This window comes from Pseudophryne corroboree, chromosome 3, assembly GCF_028390025.1.
Source record: "Pseudophryne corroboree isolate aPseCor3 chromosome 3, aPseCor3.hap2, whole genome shotgun sequence".
Classification (NCBI taxonomy): domain Eukaryota; kingdom Metazoa; phylum Chordata; class Amphibia; order Anura; family Myobatrachidae; genus Pseudophryne; species Pseudophryne corroboree.
In genome coordinates, this window is record NC_086446.1 from 3,938,817 (window position 1) to 3,957,758 (window position 18,942).

The 18,942-nt window shown below is 45.8% G+C and overlaps 1 protein-coding gene across 2 annotated transcripts in view; it reads right to left on the reverse strand.

Annotated features, from left to right (window-relative positions):
• The window catches only part of LOC135054498 (zinc finger protein 436-like), a 48,823-nt gene extending 30,710 nt beyond the window's left edge, over nt 1-18,113 (reverse strand). Inside the window, exons 1-5 of one of the 2 annotated variants that reach the window (XM_063957615.1) lie at nt 17,677-18,113; nt 7,776-7,967; nt 6,881-6,959; nt 5,979-6,076; nt 5,343-5,838 (exon numbers count right to left, since the gene is read on the reverse strand). In XM_063957615.1, coding sequence (XP_063813685.1) covers nt 5,343-5,838; nt 5,979-6,076; nt 6,881-6,959; nt 7,776-7,967; nt 17,677-17,754 — 943 coding nt within the window. In that variant the 5' untranslated portion in view covers nt 17,755-18,113. The remainder of the gene's footprint in view (nt 1-5,342; nt 5,839-5,978; nt 6,077-6,880; nt 6,960-7,775; nt 7,968-17,676) is intronic. The other variant, XM_063957616.1, reaches the window with a different exon arrangement.
• Nucleotides 18,114-18,942: the final 829 nt, after the last annotated feature.

The following is an 18,942-nucleotide window of genomic DNA, read 5'->3' on the forward strand; positions in this document are numbered from 1 at the left end:
TTACAATATATATATATATATATATATATATATATATATATATATATATAAAATCCCGGAGATCCAATATAGTTATTGGCAGGCAACTTTTTTCCTTGGTCCACTGCCCCTGAAACAAATCCTTCCTGACACGTTCCCCAGCCCTGAAGACTGGCATCTGTTGTCAGACTTTCCCAATCGGATATCCAAAAGGGTCTCTCTTTGTCCAGATGGAATGTCTCTAGCCACCAGGCTAATGACCTCCTTACTTCCAGAGTAAGGTCCATCGTCTGCGTTTTTGTCTGATGAAAACCATTCCATTTGGTAGGGATCAGATGTTGCAAAGTGTCATGATACTGACTGTATTTCTTATATTCTGAGGCTTACCTCAGCGTATCCTGTAACTTGCATCTGTTCAGCTCACCAGGAATACTGCAAATCTGTGTTTGCTTACCTTGATTAGCCACCTGAGTAGGAATTCCTCTAAATCACAGGTTCTCAAACTCGGTCCTCAGGACCCCACACGGTGCATGTTTTGCTAGTCTCACAGAATCACAAGTGAAATAATTAGCTCCACCTGTGGACCTTTTAAAATGTGTCAGTGAGTAATTAATACACCTGTGCACCTGCTGAGTTACCTGCAAAACATGCACCGTGTGGGGTCCTGAGGACCGAGTTTGAGAACCACTGCTCTAAATAATCAGTAATCAGCTGTGTGCAGCATTTTGATTCTTCACTGTGTTCATTCTGGAGTAGTCGTAAAAGTCAGCATCCTCTGTTAATTTGCAGAAGTTCAGGCTTCAGTGTTTTTTCTGCCTGCTAGGCCTCACTCCACATCAAAACCTAACCTAGAGTATTAACATGACAGGGTCTGATCACCTGACCTGGAGCTATCCAATCCTGTGCCATCCTGAGACTCTCTGAATCACCTGAATCTGTTCACCAATCACCAGGAAGTATAAGTAAAGAGACTTGTGTTACAGAATCTGGCAGTTCCTTGTGTCACACGAAGCTGACCTCCTTAAAAGGCAACACTATTACCTTAATTCCTGTAAAACTCCGCTTTTTGCTACCCAGTCTGGATTACAGTTGTGTTACCAGTTATATCCAGTACGCTTCAGTCTCGTCTTAAAGACACAGCCGCAGTATTCTTCAGTCTTGTCTTAAAGTCACAGCTACAGTCTTCAGTTCTTCTTCAGCCTCGTCTTAAAGTCACAGCCACTGACTGTGACAGGATACGGCTCCCTCTGCTGAGGCCAGGGTTCGATCCCCGGTCAGGGATTGCTCCTTACTACTTATTCTCACTGATTTCCACGGACCAGCCAAATATACACATAGACCTGCAGTTACCCAGACTTCACATAGACACCGGGTTCATAAAAACCACAGTCTTGACACAGGTCTCTGATAGAACTGAGCATACTCTACCATGTCGAATGTTGACACAACCAATCCCATTAATGCATTGCTGCGTGAATGGATATCTTCCGACTGTGTAGCAGCTCCTGAATCCTTGAATGAACTTTGTCTATTTTGTTCTACCTACAGTTGCGTTTCCAGTTATATTCGGTAGCAGCCCGGATTACAGTAGCATTCCAGTTAAATTTGTACCCAGTCCGGTTCCAGTCTCACCGGTAACCAGTCCAGTTCAACGTCTTCAGCTCTCCTCCCAGATCTGCATAACTCCAGTGAATCTATTTCAAAGCAACCTTGAGTACACAAACACTTACTCCTGTGACAGTATATCCAGTTCATTCTCACCAATACATTCACCATCCTGCTATCAACACCAAGTCCCTGGTGATTCTGTGGTCAGGATACGGCTCCCTCTGCCGAGGCCAGGGTTCGATCCCCGGTCAGGGATTGCTCCTTACTACTTAATCTCACTGATTTCCATGGACCAGCCAAATATACACATAGACCTGCAGTTACCCAGACTTCACATAGACACCGGGTTCATAAAAACCACAGTCTTGACACAGGTCTCTGATAGAACTGAGCATACTCTACCATGTCGAATGTTGACACAACCAATCCCATTAATGCATTGCTGCGTGAATGGATATCTTCCGACTGTGTAGCAGCTCCTGAATCCTTGAATGAACGTTGTCTATTTTGTTCAGAGGTAAAACTACTCTCTGAAGGCTTGAATCCAACACAGCCCCCAAGTGAGTCATCCTCCATGACGGAACCAGAGACGATTTTGCCCAATTTATGAGCCAACCGTGCTTCTGCTCTATTGTCTGCTGCAGATGACACAGAAGCAACTCCTGAGACTGTGCCAGGATTAAAAGATCGTCAAGGTATGGAACAATTCTTATCCCCTGCTGGCAGATAAGCTGCCATTACCACCATGATTTCGGAAAATACTCTGGGGGCTGTGGCCAATCCGAATGGCAGAGCCTGGAACTGAAAATGCTGTTGGAGGATAGCGAACCTAAGGCTATAGGAACATGTAGGTAAGCATCCTGGATGTCAAGGGACACCATAAAATCCCCTGGCTCCGTGGCCAAAATGATGGAACGCAAAGTTTCCATATGAAACCAAGGCACCCAAATGTACTTGTTCAGCACTTTTAGATTGAGTGTGGGCCGAAACGACCCTTTTGGCTTCTGGACTAGAAACAGGCTGGAGTAGAAACCCTGTCCTAGTTGTGCAGGAGGAACTGGAATGATTACTCCTGACTGAAGCAATTTCTGAACTGCCTCTTGCAAAGCCTTAGTCCTCGTCTCTTTCAAAGACGGGCTGGTACAAGAAAACCTTTGAGGAGGGTTTTTCTTGAAACCAAACTCATAACTGTGCGATACCGCTTCTTGCACTCAGGCATCTGTTGTAGACTGCTGCCAGATCTGTGTAAATTGAAGAAGTTTGCCTCCCACCCTGAGATCCCCCAGGTGGAGGCTCGCACCATCAGGCTGATGGCTTATCTTCTGTTTTAGAAGCCAATGCTCTGGTAGCTCAATGCTTTTTAGTCTTACCAGACTTGTTGTATTGGGATTGTTTGCCAACACCTTTTCCTTGTAACCGAAAGGGACGAAAAGCTGGAAATCTAGGCTTGAATCTGTATGTGGAAGGAAACCTCACTTTCTTGGAAACTGCTTCGGACTCCAAAATACTGGTTAATTCTTTACCAAAAAGAATATCTCCAGTAAAAGGCAAAGACCCCAGAACCTTCTTGGATTCTGAATCAGCTTCCATGTACGTAGCCAAACCGCTTTGTGAGCAGCTCCTGCTGAGGCTGATGCTTGAGAGGCAATTGTACCCATATCCAAGGCTGCTTCTTCCATAAACATCGCCGCCTGTTTTATATGTGCAATATGGCATTCTTGTTCTCTAGATGTCATTGGAAGATCTTACTCCAATGCATCAGCCCAGGCAGCAACTGCCTTCCCCATCCAGGCTAAAGCCATGGCTGGTCTTATGATTGCCCCAGACATGGAAAACATTTTTTTAGAAAACCATCAACTCTCCTATCCGTGACATCATTTAATGATGTTGAAGGCAGAGGTAATGTAGATTTTCGCACCAATTGAACGGCATGCCTATCTACTTTAGGAGCCACCTCTCTTTTTAAATGGTCCCCAGCTGGAAGAGGATAATTGGAATTCTAAACTTTTTCTTACTGGGCATAACCCAAGCCTCTTGTATAATTTCCGTCAGCTGTTCTTGCCCAGGGAACTCAGTCCTACCTGTTTTGGGATGTTTAAACACAGGTGCCTTAGAATTTAACACAGGCACTGCTGCCTCCTCTAAGAATAGAATGGCTTTCATAGCACTAATTAGCTCAGGTATGTCCACTGAGCTGACGCCTTCCTCCTCGTCTCTGTATGCAGAACCGGAGAGTGATGAGTCTTCATCCTCTGACGAATCCTCATCTGAAACAGGTGTAGACTGTGAAGATGTTGTTTCAGGTCTATGCGATTTACTTACCACTGCCCTTTCAGACTGTTTGTTGAGAGGCTGCTGCTTCCCCTGCTGGATGTAATAAACGCCAGGTGGAATGCTGCATGTAAGGGTTAATAGTGTAACCTAGGGTGTGGTTCATTGGGTCGACATACATTAGGTCGACCACTGAAGGTCGACATGCATTAGGTTGACATGGTCACTAGATCGACATGGAAAAAGGTCAACATGAGTTTTTTTCCGTTTTCCTCATAAAGTGACGAGGAACCCCAATTAGTGCACCGCTATGCTCGCCCTGCTTCGGGCAAGGTTACTGTTCCCAATTGTAGTCCACGTGGATCGTTAAGTATGAAAAAGGTGAAAAAAATTGTGAAAACCCCATGTCAACTTTTTTGCATGCTGACCTAGTACATGTAGACCTAGTGACCATGTCGACCTTCAGTGGTTGACCCAATGTATGTTGACCTATTGCTTGTCGACCTAACGACCGCCTCCCGTAACCTATCCCTGGTACAGAAGTTGGCATTATCCGCTCAGCTATACTGGATAATGTCTGTGCAAAAGTAGCCCATGGGGGATCCACTTGCACCTGTGCCTGCCTTAGATTATTTAAGAGGCTTTGGTGAAAGCTAAAACAATTTGTATACAAATCATTCTGAACCAGATCCTGAGAGGTTAACCCATCTCTGCAAGAAAACATGACATGAGTGTTGACGCTGCTGTGAGTGTATTTTCCTCACCCTTTCAGCTCTTAGACATGATAAATAATCACACACCTGTACAGTGTTAACTACACAATTTGTGACTGTAATCACCTAAAATTTTGTTAAAGTGACACACAATCTAACCCTACCCTGCTTTGCACCAGCACTGAGGATCGGAATACACAGAAAACTGACAGAAGTATAGTAAAGTTAGCAATCACAATAGGTATCAGTCACAAGTTATACATTAGTATAAAAAGCAGTATGAGCACATCATCAACTATAAAATACATTTCAAGTATGTAGGAGACACATATTACTGCATTACCTTATATAGGAGTTTTAAACATAGTCGCACAGCAAAAGAAACAGCAGCAATAGTTTACAGACTTATATGCATTCGGCACTTATCCAACCATTCATACTCATAGGTAGATAGAGACAAAGGGCCTAATTCAGACTTGATTGCTAGGCTGCGTTTTCGTACAGCGGGCGATCAGGTCTAAACTGCGCATGCACCGCAATGTGTTGGCATGTTGAACGGGTACAAAGCGGAACGCCACTCAGCGATGGGTTTGTGCAAACTATCCTTTCACACGGGCGTTCACAAGGAGATTGACAGGAAGGCGTATGTGGGTGGCAAATTACTGTTTTCTTTGAGTGTTTGGATCCTGATTATGCACCTAGACACTGCACCAATACACCCTCAACCAAGCTAATTACCACAGATCATTTCATCTCATGTTTATTACTTACGTGTGCTGGTATCTGTAGGGGTTGTCTCCTCCTTACACTGCTGATCACCCCTCACATACGTCTCTTCTTCTCCCTCTATATCTTCTTTCTTTATATCAGTCACATACGTCTCTTCTTTTCCCTCTGTATCTTCTGCCTTTATATCAGTCATATACGTCTCTTCTTCTCCCTCTATATCTTCTGCCTTTATATCAGTCACATACGTCTCTTCTTCTCCCTCTATATCTTCTGCCTTCATATCAGTCACATTCGTCTCTTCTTCTCCCTCTATATCTTCTGCCTTAATATCAGTCACATATGTCTCTTCTTCTCCCTCTATATCTTCTGCCTTCATATCAGTCACATTCGTCTCTTCTTCGACCTCTATATCTTCTGCCTTTATATCAGTCACATATGTCTCTTCTTCTCCCTCTATATCTTCTGCCTTCATATCAGTCACATACGTCTCTTCTTCTCCCTCTGTATCTTCTACCTTAATATCCATCAGATCTTCGCTCTAAATAACCAATAAAATAATAAAGTCTGAATTCATTGAGAGTAAACAGTGTGATATCAGTGTATAAAACACACAGCTCCACTACACATCATTAAAAGACAGTCACGTTGGTATATTGGTGAGACCTTAAATCCACCTACCTCAACCTCCTGTGGGATCCTGTGATTCTCCTCTGTACAATCCTGGGAATACAGAGGATGGGGACATCTCTCTGGGGGATCTCTGTTACTGGGCCCATCTGTAGGAGACACACAGTGACTGAGTACAGTGTATATATGTGATTATCAGGTGATGTGTGTATATAGGTGGTAATTCCGAGTTGTTCGCTCGCAAGCTGCTTTTAGCAGCTTTGCACAAGCTAAGCCGCCGCCTACTGGGAGTGAATCTTAGCTTATCAAAACTGCGAACGAAAGATTCTTAAAATTGTTAATACACACCTCTTAGCAGTTTCTGAGTAGCTCGAGACTTACTCGGCATCTGCGATCAGTTCAGTGCTTGTCGTTCCTGGTTTGACGTCACAAACACACCCAGCGTTCGCCCAGACACTCCTCCGTTTCTCCAGCCGCTCCCGCGTTTTTCCCAGAAACGGTAGCGTTTTTTCCCACACGCCCATAAAACGACCAGTTTCCGCCCAGAAACACCCACTTCCTGTCAATCACATTACGATCACCAGAACGAAGAAAAAACCTTGCAATGCCGTGAGTAAAATACCTAACTGCATAGCCAATTTACTTGGCGCAGTCGCAGTGCGGACATTGCGCATGCGCATTAGCGACTTATCGCTCCGTTGCGAGAAAAAAATAACGAGCGAACAACTCTGAATGAGGGCCATACTCCAGTGTCCCCTAGTGGATGAAGGAGAAATAAATGATGATATTTGTAAGTGAAGACATAGGCAATGGCGTACTACCTATATAAAAAAACATTGGATCTGACTTATTTTTAAAGTACAAATAAAATGTGATTTTGACAACTCGGAATGACCACCATAGGGCCCCCATACCTGCTCTCCCCTGTACAATACACAACAGTCTCCTCTTACCCAGTGATGTGAGGGGCCGGTGATTCTCCATCATCACGTCCTTGTACAAATCCCTGTGTTCCTCTATATACTCCCCCTCCTGCATGGAGACATAGACACAGAGTGATACAGTCATCACCCAGACACATCCCCCGGTGTTACTGTATAATGTCCCATTCCCAGCAGTCACCTCTCCAGTCATCACCCAGACACATCCCCTGGTGTTACTGTATAATGTCCCACTCCCAGCAGTCACCGCTCCAGACATCAGCCAGACACGTCCCCTAGTGTTACTGTATAATACCCCATTCCCGTCAGTCACCTCTCCAGTCATCACCCAGACACGTCTCCTGGTGTTACTGTATAATGCCCCATTCCCGTCAGTCACCTCTCCAGTCATCACCCAGACACGTCCCCTGGTGTTACTGTATAATGCACCATCGCCAGCAGTCACCTCTCCAGTCATCACCCAGACACGTCCCCTGGTGTTACTGTATAATACACCATTCCCAGCAGTCACCTCTCCAGTCATCACCCAGATACATCCCCTGGTGTTACTGTATAATGTCCCATTCCCAGCAGTCACCTCTCCAGTCATCACCCAGACACGTCCCCTGGTGTTATTGTATAATGTCCCATTCCCAGCAGTCACCTCTCCAGTCATCACCCAGACACATACCCTGGTGTTACTGTATAATGCCCCATTCCCAGCAGTCACCTCTCCAGTCATCACCCAGACACATCCGCTGGTGTTACTGTATAATGCCCCATTCCCAGCAGTCACCTCTCCAGTCATCACCCAGACACATCCGCTGGTGTTACTGTATAATGCCCCATTCCCAGCAGTCACCTCTCCAGTCATCACCCAGACACATCCCCTGGTGTTACTGTATAATGTCCCATTCCCAGCAGTCACCTCTCCAGTCAGCAGCTGAATGATCTTGTTGGTGAGTTCCAGGATCTCCTGGTCATTGTCTCTCTCATGTCTCAGTGAGTAAAATGGAGGCACCGGGATGGGGCTCTGGGTCCTGCTTAGTCCTCCTGACACAAGGGGGCGACTGCTGGTTGTCTCATACTCGCCAGATGTCTTCCTCACTACTGTGTATTCCTGTGTATTGGGGGAGAAAGCAAATATCACTGCACACACTGCCTGATCGCCCTCACTTCCCCAGTCATGTCCCTGTATAATTGCTATAGATATAAGTGCTGTCACTGAGACACTCCCAGATCCCCTCACCTCACCAGTCATTTCCCTGTTGTCACGGAAGTAGCAGCTGGAACTGATATTTCCGGACTGGATTCGGTTTGACAAACGGGCTCTCCTGGATGGAGGTGGACTAGCTGGATGAAGTTCCTTCGCATGTGTCAGGAATCGACTCACCAAGCTGACATCTGTCCGCCGCTGCGGACTCCGTCCTGGCTCTCTGCGGTCACATGTCGTCCGTGTCCCTGCCATCGGACGCCATCATGGGCCTGGGAGCGCTCCTGTGACAGCGGGCGCGTAGCGCGCCGCGTTCCCGCTAGGCCGCGGCATGGGCGCCGCCATGACAGTTTCCAACAGTCAGCATACAGCGGCCAATCCGGTGCTTGGCCGCACCCACTTTCCCTCACTCCACCAATGCCTGTGAACCAAGGGGTACATAAGAGACTGCAGGATCAGTCTGCAGGCATCCTGGACTTTGTGTCACTCCTGCGACCCATGTGAAAGGATCTGTTCCTGTTTCCTCCGTGTTCCTGGCTCTCTACCTAAGACTTGTACTCCTGGTTATTACACAGCTCCGTGGAACTTCAAGTCCCAGCAATACCTGCATTTACCAACAGGCTTCACACCCATCACCACCTTGTGTGCTTCAGCCTTGCAGTAGAGACTGACTCCAGGTGTGTTCCATTCCTCCACCTGTGATACAGCTTGCTTGCTGTCAGTGCTTCACCACCTGCACTGTGGACTTAGTCAGGCTCCTGCCTCTGCTACCAGGTTTGCCATTTAACATCTTCACTGCCAAGTTCCGTGTTTTAACCTGCACTGGTTTCCATACCAGAATCATCTTTACAAGTTATCATCTCATCTGTTTATCATCTTACCGGTTATCATTTCTCAGTCATCATTCATTCCGTTGCCATAGACTTTCAGCTATTACGCTGTGTGATTGACATTTGCATTTATTATTATTATTATTTCTGCTGCCGTTCCGTTTAACCATCTGCTAAATAAATATCATTGCGCTCACGCGCAGAAACGTTATCCAGCCTCCTCGTTTTCTCCCATCTACCTCCACTGACCCACTAGCGTCCCCTCCGGGGACACAGCCAAAACACAATCTGACAGCATGTAGTGAAGCAATAATCAAGACTGAAGAAGCTCTTAGTAAAAGAATAAAAGAAGGTAGCACTTAGAACTCATGCTGGACTGTCCCCAGAATGGGGCGGGTGTTGAAACCGGTGTCCCGTGAACCGTGTCAGGATTGAGTTCACGCTGGCCAGCATGAATTTGCGGTCAGCTGGACAAGACTGAGGCAGAACGGAACATCTGCTTAACACGAGGAGCCTCAGCTTCCAAACTGGAGGTGTGGAGACACAGGATGCATGTAGTGGAACTGCAGGATACAGGATAGCGACCAGGTTCTAAGCGCAGGAATCTGGGAGCATAGAGCACAAGCTTGCAGACTAGCTGTGGCACACGTTGCACAGGCATCTGAATACAAGATCTCTAAAAGGTGGACAAAAGTGTTTAAGATTACAACCAGGCGTCCCCAGGAGTGATCATCCACAGCCAGGCGAGAGATCCACATACGTCCTGCTACCTTCACCGACGCGTTTCGATAACAAAGGTTATCTTCCTCAAGGTGTGAGATCTTGTGTTGTTCACTAATCCAAGAGGTATTGCAGATGACCATAACGCCTCGGGAATCCACTATTTCCTTAAGCTCGAACTCTATTCCTCTATCAGTAAGGACTCTAGATCGAGGAAGCTTCTTTTGAAATAGATTCTGAATTAAAGGCTTCAGAAGAGAACTATTGAATGAGTTAGGAACTCATAAATACGAAGTGAGCTTGAGTTTAAAGGCCACTGGATTGATGACTTTTTGAACAGGAAACGGTCCAATGAAACGAGAGGCGAATTTCACTGACGGAACTCGGAGCCTTAAATTCCGAGTAGACAGCCACACTAGATCTCCAATTTTAAGACTGGGCACTGCTCGTCTCTTTTTGTCAGCGTGAAGACTTGGGAAGAGCCGTATGTACTTGCTTCCAAATTTTTGAAAATTGATGAACAGAAGAATCAACTGCTGGGAGGTCTCGAGTGGGTAGGCTAAGAAATTCTGGAACTTGTGGATGCAGGTCATACACAATGAAAAACGGAGTGGTTTTGGAGGAGTGATTAGAATTATTATCAGCAAATTCTGGCCATGGGAGTAGCTCTATCCAGTCATCTTGAGAAGATAAGTATAATCGAAGGAAAGTTTCCAGGTCCTGATTAACTCTTTCTGTCTGAACATTAGTTTGTGGGTGATATGCAGTTTGATTTGAAATACAGAACAAAGAGACTTCCAAAATTTGGCTACAAAACTGGACACCTCGATCAGATATCATTTCTGTAGGCAATCCATGTAACTTGAAGACAGTAGAAATAAAGAGCCAAACTAATTCTGGAGTGGAGGGTAATCCTTTGGGGGGAATGAAGTGAGCCATTTTTAAAAAAAAATTAAAAGCAGTCAATGATCACCCAAATTGTAGTGAAATCTTTGGTGTTAGGTAAGTCCGTAATAAAATCCATTGACAAATGGGTCCATGGTCGGAGAGGAACGTGGAGTGGACCCATGGTGCTTGACAGGATATTCTATGCGAAGAACACTTGATAAAGGAAGAAATAAAGTCAGAGATATCAGATCTCATGGAAGGCCACCAGTAGGATCGCTGCACAATCTCTGGGATCTTGTGGATTCCAGCATGGCCAGAAAACTGGGAAGCATGAGACCAGATAAGAAGGTTTTTTTTTTTTTTACGAAGATCAGGTGGATCAGGTCTTCCCAATAGGAGGTTGAACTGTGGTTGTGGTAAAAACTGTTGGGCTTAGCACTAGACTAGGGAGGTGGACTTACAAACTCTCCTCAGGGCAGAGGGACCAGGATAACACATCCACTTTTTTATTCTGGGAACCGGGGGTATATTTACGAAGATTCGTATTTGTGTCGATTTGGGGGGAGATTAATCTCGAATTGTATCGGTCGTGTTGTTTTTTTCAACTTTTTGAAAAAAAGTGCGTGTAATTTACTAAGCTACCGAGCTGTCTTCTTTTGTATTTTCCGATGTCCATGTGATTCGTATTGTCGGGCAGTTTTTTACGGGAGTGATTAGTAAAACACTGCCGGACTTAACACAATGAATCCCGGCAGGATCAGTGAGATCCGTGCAGGGCTTCATTGTGTGCATTACATGAAGTGTGGAAAGTGGTAAAAATAGAAACAAAGTTTGCGTGGGTCCCGCCTCCTAAGCATAACCAGCCTCGGGCTCTGCGTCCGGTCCTGGTTCAAAAAATACAGGGGAGAAAACACGTAGGGGTCCCCCGTATTTTTTAAACCAGCACTGGGCTCCACTAGCCAGAGAGATAATGCCACTGCCGGGGGACACTTTTATACTGGTCCCTGCGGCCGTGGCATTACCCCCCCCAACTAGTCACCCCTGGCCACCCCAATTAACTTTGCGGTTAACCGCAGACCTCAAATTTCCCATCATTGGTTGTAATGGAGCTGCGCTAAGCTACATTGTAACCAGTGCGCTCCTTCTTATTGACAGTGCAGGAGCACACAGCCAATCAAGAGAGTGCCATGACGTGGCGCTCCCTGATTGGCTGGCGGGACCTTCACTGACAGAAGTCACAGGGGGTCCCGTCGGTTGGGGAAAAGGGTTCCATGTGTAGACATGGAACCCCTTTAGTAGCGTGGACCGGGTTTTTAATTTTTATTTTATTTTAAACAAGTACATGGATCACAAAGTCAATGAAGAGGACAGAACGACGCCGGATTATTTGTAAGTATAATTTCTATTTACAGGTACCCTGTGGATTCTATGTGGACAAAGGGACCGAGGTGCTCGGTGTCAACGCATGTATGTCAATTAAACTTGTACTATCACGGTGTGTGTTTTGTATTTTTGGGGGTATTTTTATTGTAGTAGAACTACAGGTACCTGCGGGCCCGTTATTTTCCTGCATGCTGGTACTTGTGGTTCTCCAAGTACCAGCTTGCGGAGGAGGCTTGCTGGGACTTGTAGTTTTTCTACAAAAAACATATTCTTTAAATTTACACAATGGCTATCAGCCTCACATCCACCCCCCACAGATGGGGGGGGGGGGCAGCTTCGGGCTTCACCCCTGGCCCTTGAGTTGCTGGAGGGGGGAGACCTCTTGATTTAAGGGGCTCCCACTCCTCCAGGGAACCCCGGCCAGGGGTGACTAGTTGGGGGTTAATGCCACAGCCACAGGGACCTACATCAAAGTGTCCCCCAGCTGTGGAATTCTCTCTGGCTAGTGGAGCCCGGTGCTGGTTTAAAAAATACAGGGGACTCTACGAGCTTTCCCCCCCATATTTTTTGAACCAGGACCCGGACAAAGAGCCCGAGGCTGGTTATGCTTAGGAGGGGGGACCCCACACAATTTTATTTTCGAGTTTTAACCCATTTACACCCCTTCCTACTGATAAGCATGCATGGATCTCACTGATCCGTTCAGGTCTATTTGAAAACTGCTTTTTTTTTTTTTCCTACCAATTCTAACATTTCCTGTCAGTGTTTGGCTATTGCCAGCAGGGATTGGGAATATGAATTATTAGTAAATTACCGAGTTGTATAAAATAACAGGGGTGTTTGACCGATGGTGTATTCATTCGTATTTGTGAACTCGGCCGTTAAAACAAATACGAATGCCCTCATCACTGCCGAGATATGTGTTTAGTAAATTCCACAGATGACTCTTTGAAAGAAAACCCCCAAATCGAACAAAATCGGGAGCTTAGTAAATATTCCCCTGGGATGGTATGTTAGTGTGAAATCGAAACATGAAAAGAAAAAATGACCCAACAAGCCAACCAGGGGTTGAGACAATGGAGATTCTTCAAGAAGATTACATTTTGTGGTCAGTATAAATTGTCACAGGGTGTTGAGATCCTTCCAGAAGATTGTGCCATTCCTCTAAAGCAAGTTTCACGGCCAAGAGTTCTTCTTCGCCAATTGCATAGTTTTTTTTTTCAGCTGTCAAAAATTTCCTTGAGAAAAACCCACAGGGATCTAATGAATTATCTGCAGCCCTCTGTGAGAGGACCGCCCTAACAGCCTCTGAGGAAGCATCCACTTCCAGCAGAAATGGTTTGCTGGTATCCGGTTGCTGGAGCACTGGGGCTGAAGTGAAGGCCTCTTTGAGAAGTTGAAACGTGGATACCGCTTCAGGTGACCATTGTGACGGATTGGCTCCTTTTCGGGTGAGAGCAACTATGGGATCTACTATAGTTGAGAAACCATTGATGAATTTATGGTAGTAGTTAGCGAATCCAGGAAACCGTTGCACGGCTTGTAATGTGGTAGGTTGGGTCCAGTTAAGGATAGCAAGAACTTTCTCTGGATCCATTATGAGACTGGAGGTGGAGATTATGACCAAGGAATGGAATGGTGGTTACCTCAAATACACACTTCTCCATTTTGCAGTAAAGTTGATTTTATCGCAGTCTCTGAAGAACCTTGCAAACTTGTTGGCGATGTGACTCTATATCTGATGAAAAGATCAGGATGTCATCCAGGTAGACCACTACAAACTTGTAAAGCATGTCGCAAAATATTTGTCACAACTGAGGGTTTTGGCTGACAGGAGGAAGCCTCAGTTGTAGGGGCTGAAAGGAACTTAAACCGGGGAGGTTTAATAGGACCCCTGGACATGTAAGTGTTAAAGGAAACCCGAAGGTGTGACCATGTCAACCAGGTAAAAGTAAAATAAAAGTTTATTAACAGACTCCGTGTAATAACAGACAGCAAATAATGGCAATGGCAAATAATATAGTTCCTGGAACACTTTGACCATGGAAGGTATCACAGAGCACTGGTAGGTTAAAGAACAGCTGTTAAAGTCCTTTGATGAAATAACCTTACCAGGCCTGGCTGTAGTAGTGAAGATAGCCGAGGAACATGCCAGTAGATGTAATGAATAAAGTTGGTAACTTGAATAAGCTGTTGTATTTGATGGATAGAACCAGCCAGGTGGTAAGACACGGAGTGAGTGCTGGATGGAACCAGCCAGGTGATGAAACACGGAGTGGATACTGTAAGATGCTAGGGAGCGTGGAAACAGAGGAGTTGAAGGATGGTTACCGGTGGTAGTGGATACTGCTGGTAAGTAGGGATCCGCTGGAACAACACCGGCACTTTAAAGGAGCTGGAATCTGCTGGAAGCGGACTGCTGGAAGCAGATGAGTTAATAGCTGTAAACTGGGACCTGGATCAGCCACGGAGGACTGCAGAGTCAGGCTGCACCGCAGGATGGTAGGCAGGTGCGGGTCTCTTAGTGGATGCTGGAGACAGGAGCTGGAACCTGGAGAAACAACCACAGGAAAGAGAAACTGGAACAAGGTATGACAAACAAAGCACTGACCATTTCCTGACCCAGGCACAGGATACTTATACCTGCAGCAATGCAGGCATTGGCTGGGCAATTATGCAGATTTCCAGAGGCAGTGGATTGGAGGAACTGAGACATGTGATTGGATCCAACATGGCTGCGCCCATGTTAGAACTTGGAGGGAAAGCTGGTTTGGAAACCATGTGGAAACATAGCAGTAATTGCGGCGCCGGCAGCAGAGGACAGGAGACGCCAGATTGACCAGTGTATGCTGAGACTCGTGGATGACAGCGGAGGCCGCGGCAGACATGAAGCATCACTCTGACAACCTGCAACTATAACACAGGAGCGGCGGCGGAGGCCACAGAGGATGGGAGACACCATGCAGGATTTAAACATGGCGGCGCTGTTACAGCGTCTCAGCGTGACAGGAGGGATATGCAGCATGTAGAAACAAATGGGATCCGGCCTTGGAACGCTGAGCCAGCCTCAGGAGACATCTGAAAGGCAACTAATGGCGTCCAGATACCCGGATCGTGACAATATTTAATTGATAAAATGTTGAAAGACGGCGGAAGCATTACTATGGCCAAACGGCAAAAATAAACACTCATAGTGCCCATATATGGTGATAAATGTAGTCTTCCATTCATCACAAGCGCGGATCCGGATTAAGATGTAAGCTCACCTCAGGTCTAGTTTAGTAAAGACTGAGGATCCTTTGACTCTATCAAAAAGTTCTGTGATCAAAGGCAGTGGATAGCGGTTCTCAACTGTGATCTCATTTAGACCCCTATATTCTATGCAAGATCTTAAGCCCCATCCTTTTTTCTTCACAAAGGGAAACACGGCTCCATCCGGTGAAGTGGAAGGGGGAATGAATCCTTTACTAAGGTTCTCCTGCATATATTCAGACATGGATTTGGTTTCTGGAAAGTACAAAGGGTAGGTGCATCCTCGCGGTGGTAGCAACTCGATTGCATAGTCCCAATGCCTATGGGGCATCAAGAAGTCGGCACTTTGTTTACTGAAAAAGTCTCTATAAGCATAGCACTGAATACGTAATGGGTCTGAGAGATCATAACTGGTATTCCGAAGGGGATGGCCTGCGAGCACACAAGATGAAAGACAGGATTGGTCCCGAGAAAGTTTGCATGTTTGTCCAGTCGAATTTGGAATTATGTCTCGGAAGCCAGGAAAGGCCTAAAACTGTTCCATGGGAAGCCTTGGAGATTACTAGAAGTTCTATTTGTTCCACGTGAAGTGCCCCTTCCCGAATTTGTAGAGGCAGGGTCTGACAGGTGACTGTTCCATGGGTAATCCGATTATCGTCCACAGCTAGGAGAATACTGTTGTGTGCCAACGGCTGAGTGGGTATTTGGTGTTTCTAAACGATATCGGACTAAATTAAATTCCCTCCGGCTAGGGAATCTAGAGGAGTGGGGACAGAAATTATTTCATGTGGTAACTCCAACAGACAAGGATCTCGGAGTCAGAGTTTTTGGAGAATGAGAAAGGACTCCTAACCTGGATTTTCCTCGACCAGTTAGGAACTGAAGTTTCCTGGTCTCTGTGAGCAGGAGGCTATGAGGTGCCCAGACTCCCCAATGTACATACACAAGTGTTTGCGACGTCTCAGCCACTCCTCTGGTGTTAAACGAGCACGGTTGATTTGCATGGGTTCTTCAATGGCTTCCGTCAATGATGGGATGGGAGGTGGAGTAACCCGAGACTTGAAACATTTGACCCGGTTTTTCTCAATCTCAGGTCTACTTTATTACATAAAGAGATCAATTCTTCCAATGTGGTAGGAAGATCACGGGTCACCAAGTTATCTTTTAGGCGCTCAGACAGCCCATTCCAGAAGGCGGAGTTGAGGGCCTCTTTGTTCTAAGGGAGCTCTGAGGCGAGCGTCTGAAACTGGATGACATATTGTCCCATGGTTCGATTTCCTTGGCGGAGACGCTGAAGAGAGTCTGCCGAGTTCAAAGATTTTCCTAAATGTAGCAATAAATCGTGTATGGTCATTCAGAATAGGATCCTCGCTCTTCTATAAGATTAAAACTCATTCCAATGCTGGCCCAGTTAGCAGGGAAATGATGTAGGTCACTTTAGTTTTTGAGGAAGGAAAATTAGCTGGCTGCAGCATGAAATGAACATCGCATCGGTTCAAGAAGCTGCGACACAACTTAAGATTCCCATCTAATTTGTTGGGGGTTGGCAGCCATAAGTGAGATGGTGAAGAAACTACTGGAGAGGGGACGACTTGGCTGACAGACGGTTCTGTGCGAACCGAGGAGTGCACTCTATCCAACGAGGACTGAAACTGTGTTACTTATCACTGAGTGGCTTCTAGTCTCTCCAGATGGGAGGCAAAAGTTTGCAGGAGGTCTGTACTCAGGACCTTACCTCCAGACGGATCCATTTGGCCATTGCAAACTGTCACGCATGTACTATCTGGAACTGGTATTTCCGGACTGGATTCTGTTTGAGAAACGGGCTCTCCTGGATGGAGGTGGGCTGACTGAATGAAGTTTCTTTGCATGTAGTGAAGCAATAATCAATACTGAAGAAGCTCATAGTAGAAGAATAAAAGAAGGTTGCACTTAGAACTCGTGATGGACTGTCCCCAGACTGGAGCAGGTGTTGAAACCGGTGTCCCGTGATTCATGTCGGGACTTGGTTCACTCTGGTCGGTACAAATTAGTGGGCAGCTGGACAATGGTTGAGGCAGGACGGAACAGCTGCTGAACACGAGGAGACTCAGCTTCCAAACTGGAGGTGCGGAGACACACGGATAGGATGCCTGAAGTGGAACTGCAGGATACAGGATAGGAACCAGGTTCTAAGAGCAGGACTCAAAGACTCATGGAACACAGAGCGCTAGTTAGCAGACTAGCTGTGGCAGACGTTGCACTGGCATCTGAATGCACCAAGCTGGACCCAGAAATACCCTGCTCTCCCATGGGATTGGTCACACAGGTGCTGCCTAGATACTGTCCACTGATTGGCCTGTATTCATACTATACATATAAGTGCTGTCACTTTGATATTCCCAGATCCTCTCACCTCCCCAGTCATGTCCCTGTATTATTACTATAGATATAAGTGATGTCACTGTGACGGTCCCAGATCCCCTCACCTCCCCAGTCATGTCCCTTGATATTATAACTATAGATATAAGTGATGTCACTGTGATATTCCCAGATCCCCTCACCTCCCCAGTCAGCAGGTAGATGATCTCCAGGGAGAGATTTATTATCCTCTCCATCTTCTGAATCTTCTCCGTGTCCATCTTCAGTGATCAGTGAGAATACAGAACGTGTAACATATAATAAACACTCTGGTTCCTCACGGTTTGGGATCCTAGAAATAAATTCAATCTAATATACATCACAGAGAAGACATGTAACATAGTCAGATATGTAACACTGAGCGACTAGTAAGTCTCTTTGTCCCCAGCCATAGGGCCCTGGTCAGTGATTCCCATAAGTTCATGAACCAGCCGAAATCACAGGCTCCTCCCCCTGAATAATACCAACAACTGGACACCACAGGCTGCTCCTCCTGTATAACAACAACTGGACACCACAGGCTACTCCTCCTGTATAATAACAACAACTGGACACCACAGGCTACTCCTCCTGTATAATAACAACAACTGGACACCACAGGCTACTCCTCCTGTATTATAACAAACAACAGCAACAACAGGACACCACTGGCTGCTCCTCCTGTATAACAACAACAACAACAACAACAACAGGACACCACTGGCTGCTCCTCCTGTATAATAATAATATTAATAACAACAACAACAAGACACCACTGGCTGCTCCTCCTGTATAAAAATAATAACAGGACACCAGATGCTGAACCTCCTGTAGAATAATAATAACAACTGGACACCACAGGCTGCTCCTCCTGTATAACAACAACAACAACAGGACACCACTGGCTGCTCCTCCTGTATAATAATAACATTAATAATAATAACAACAACAACAACAACAACAGGACACCACTGGCTGCTCCTCCTGTATAAAAATAATAACAGGACACCACAGGCTGCTCCTCCTGAATAATAATAACAATAATAATACAGGAGTAGCAGCCTGTGGTGTCCTATTATTTTTATTATACAGGGGGAACAGCCTGTGGCGTGTTGTTGTTGTTGTTGTTATTATTATTATTAACAGGACACCACAGGCTGCTCCCCATGTACAATAATAATAACAACAACAACAACAACAACAGGACACCACAGGCTGCTCCTCCTGTATAAAAATAATAACAGGACACCACAGGCTGCTCCTCCTGAATAATAATAACAATAATAATACAGGAGTAGCAGCCTGTGGTGTCCTATTATTTTTATTATACAGGGGGAACAGCCTGTGGTGTGTTGTTGTTGTTGTTGTTATTATTATTATTAACAGGACACCACAGGCTGCTCCCCATGTACAATAACAACAACAACAAC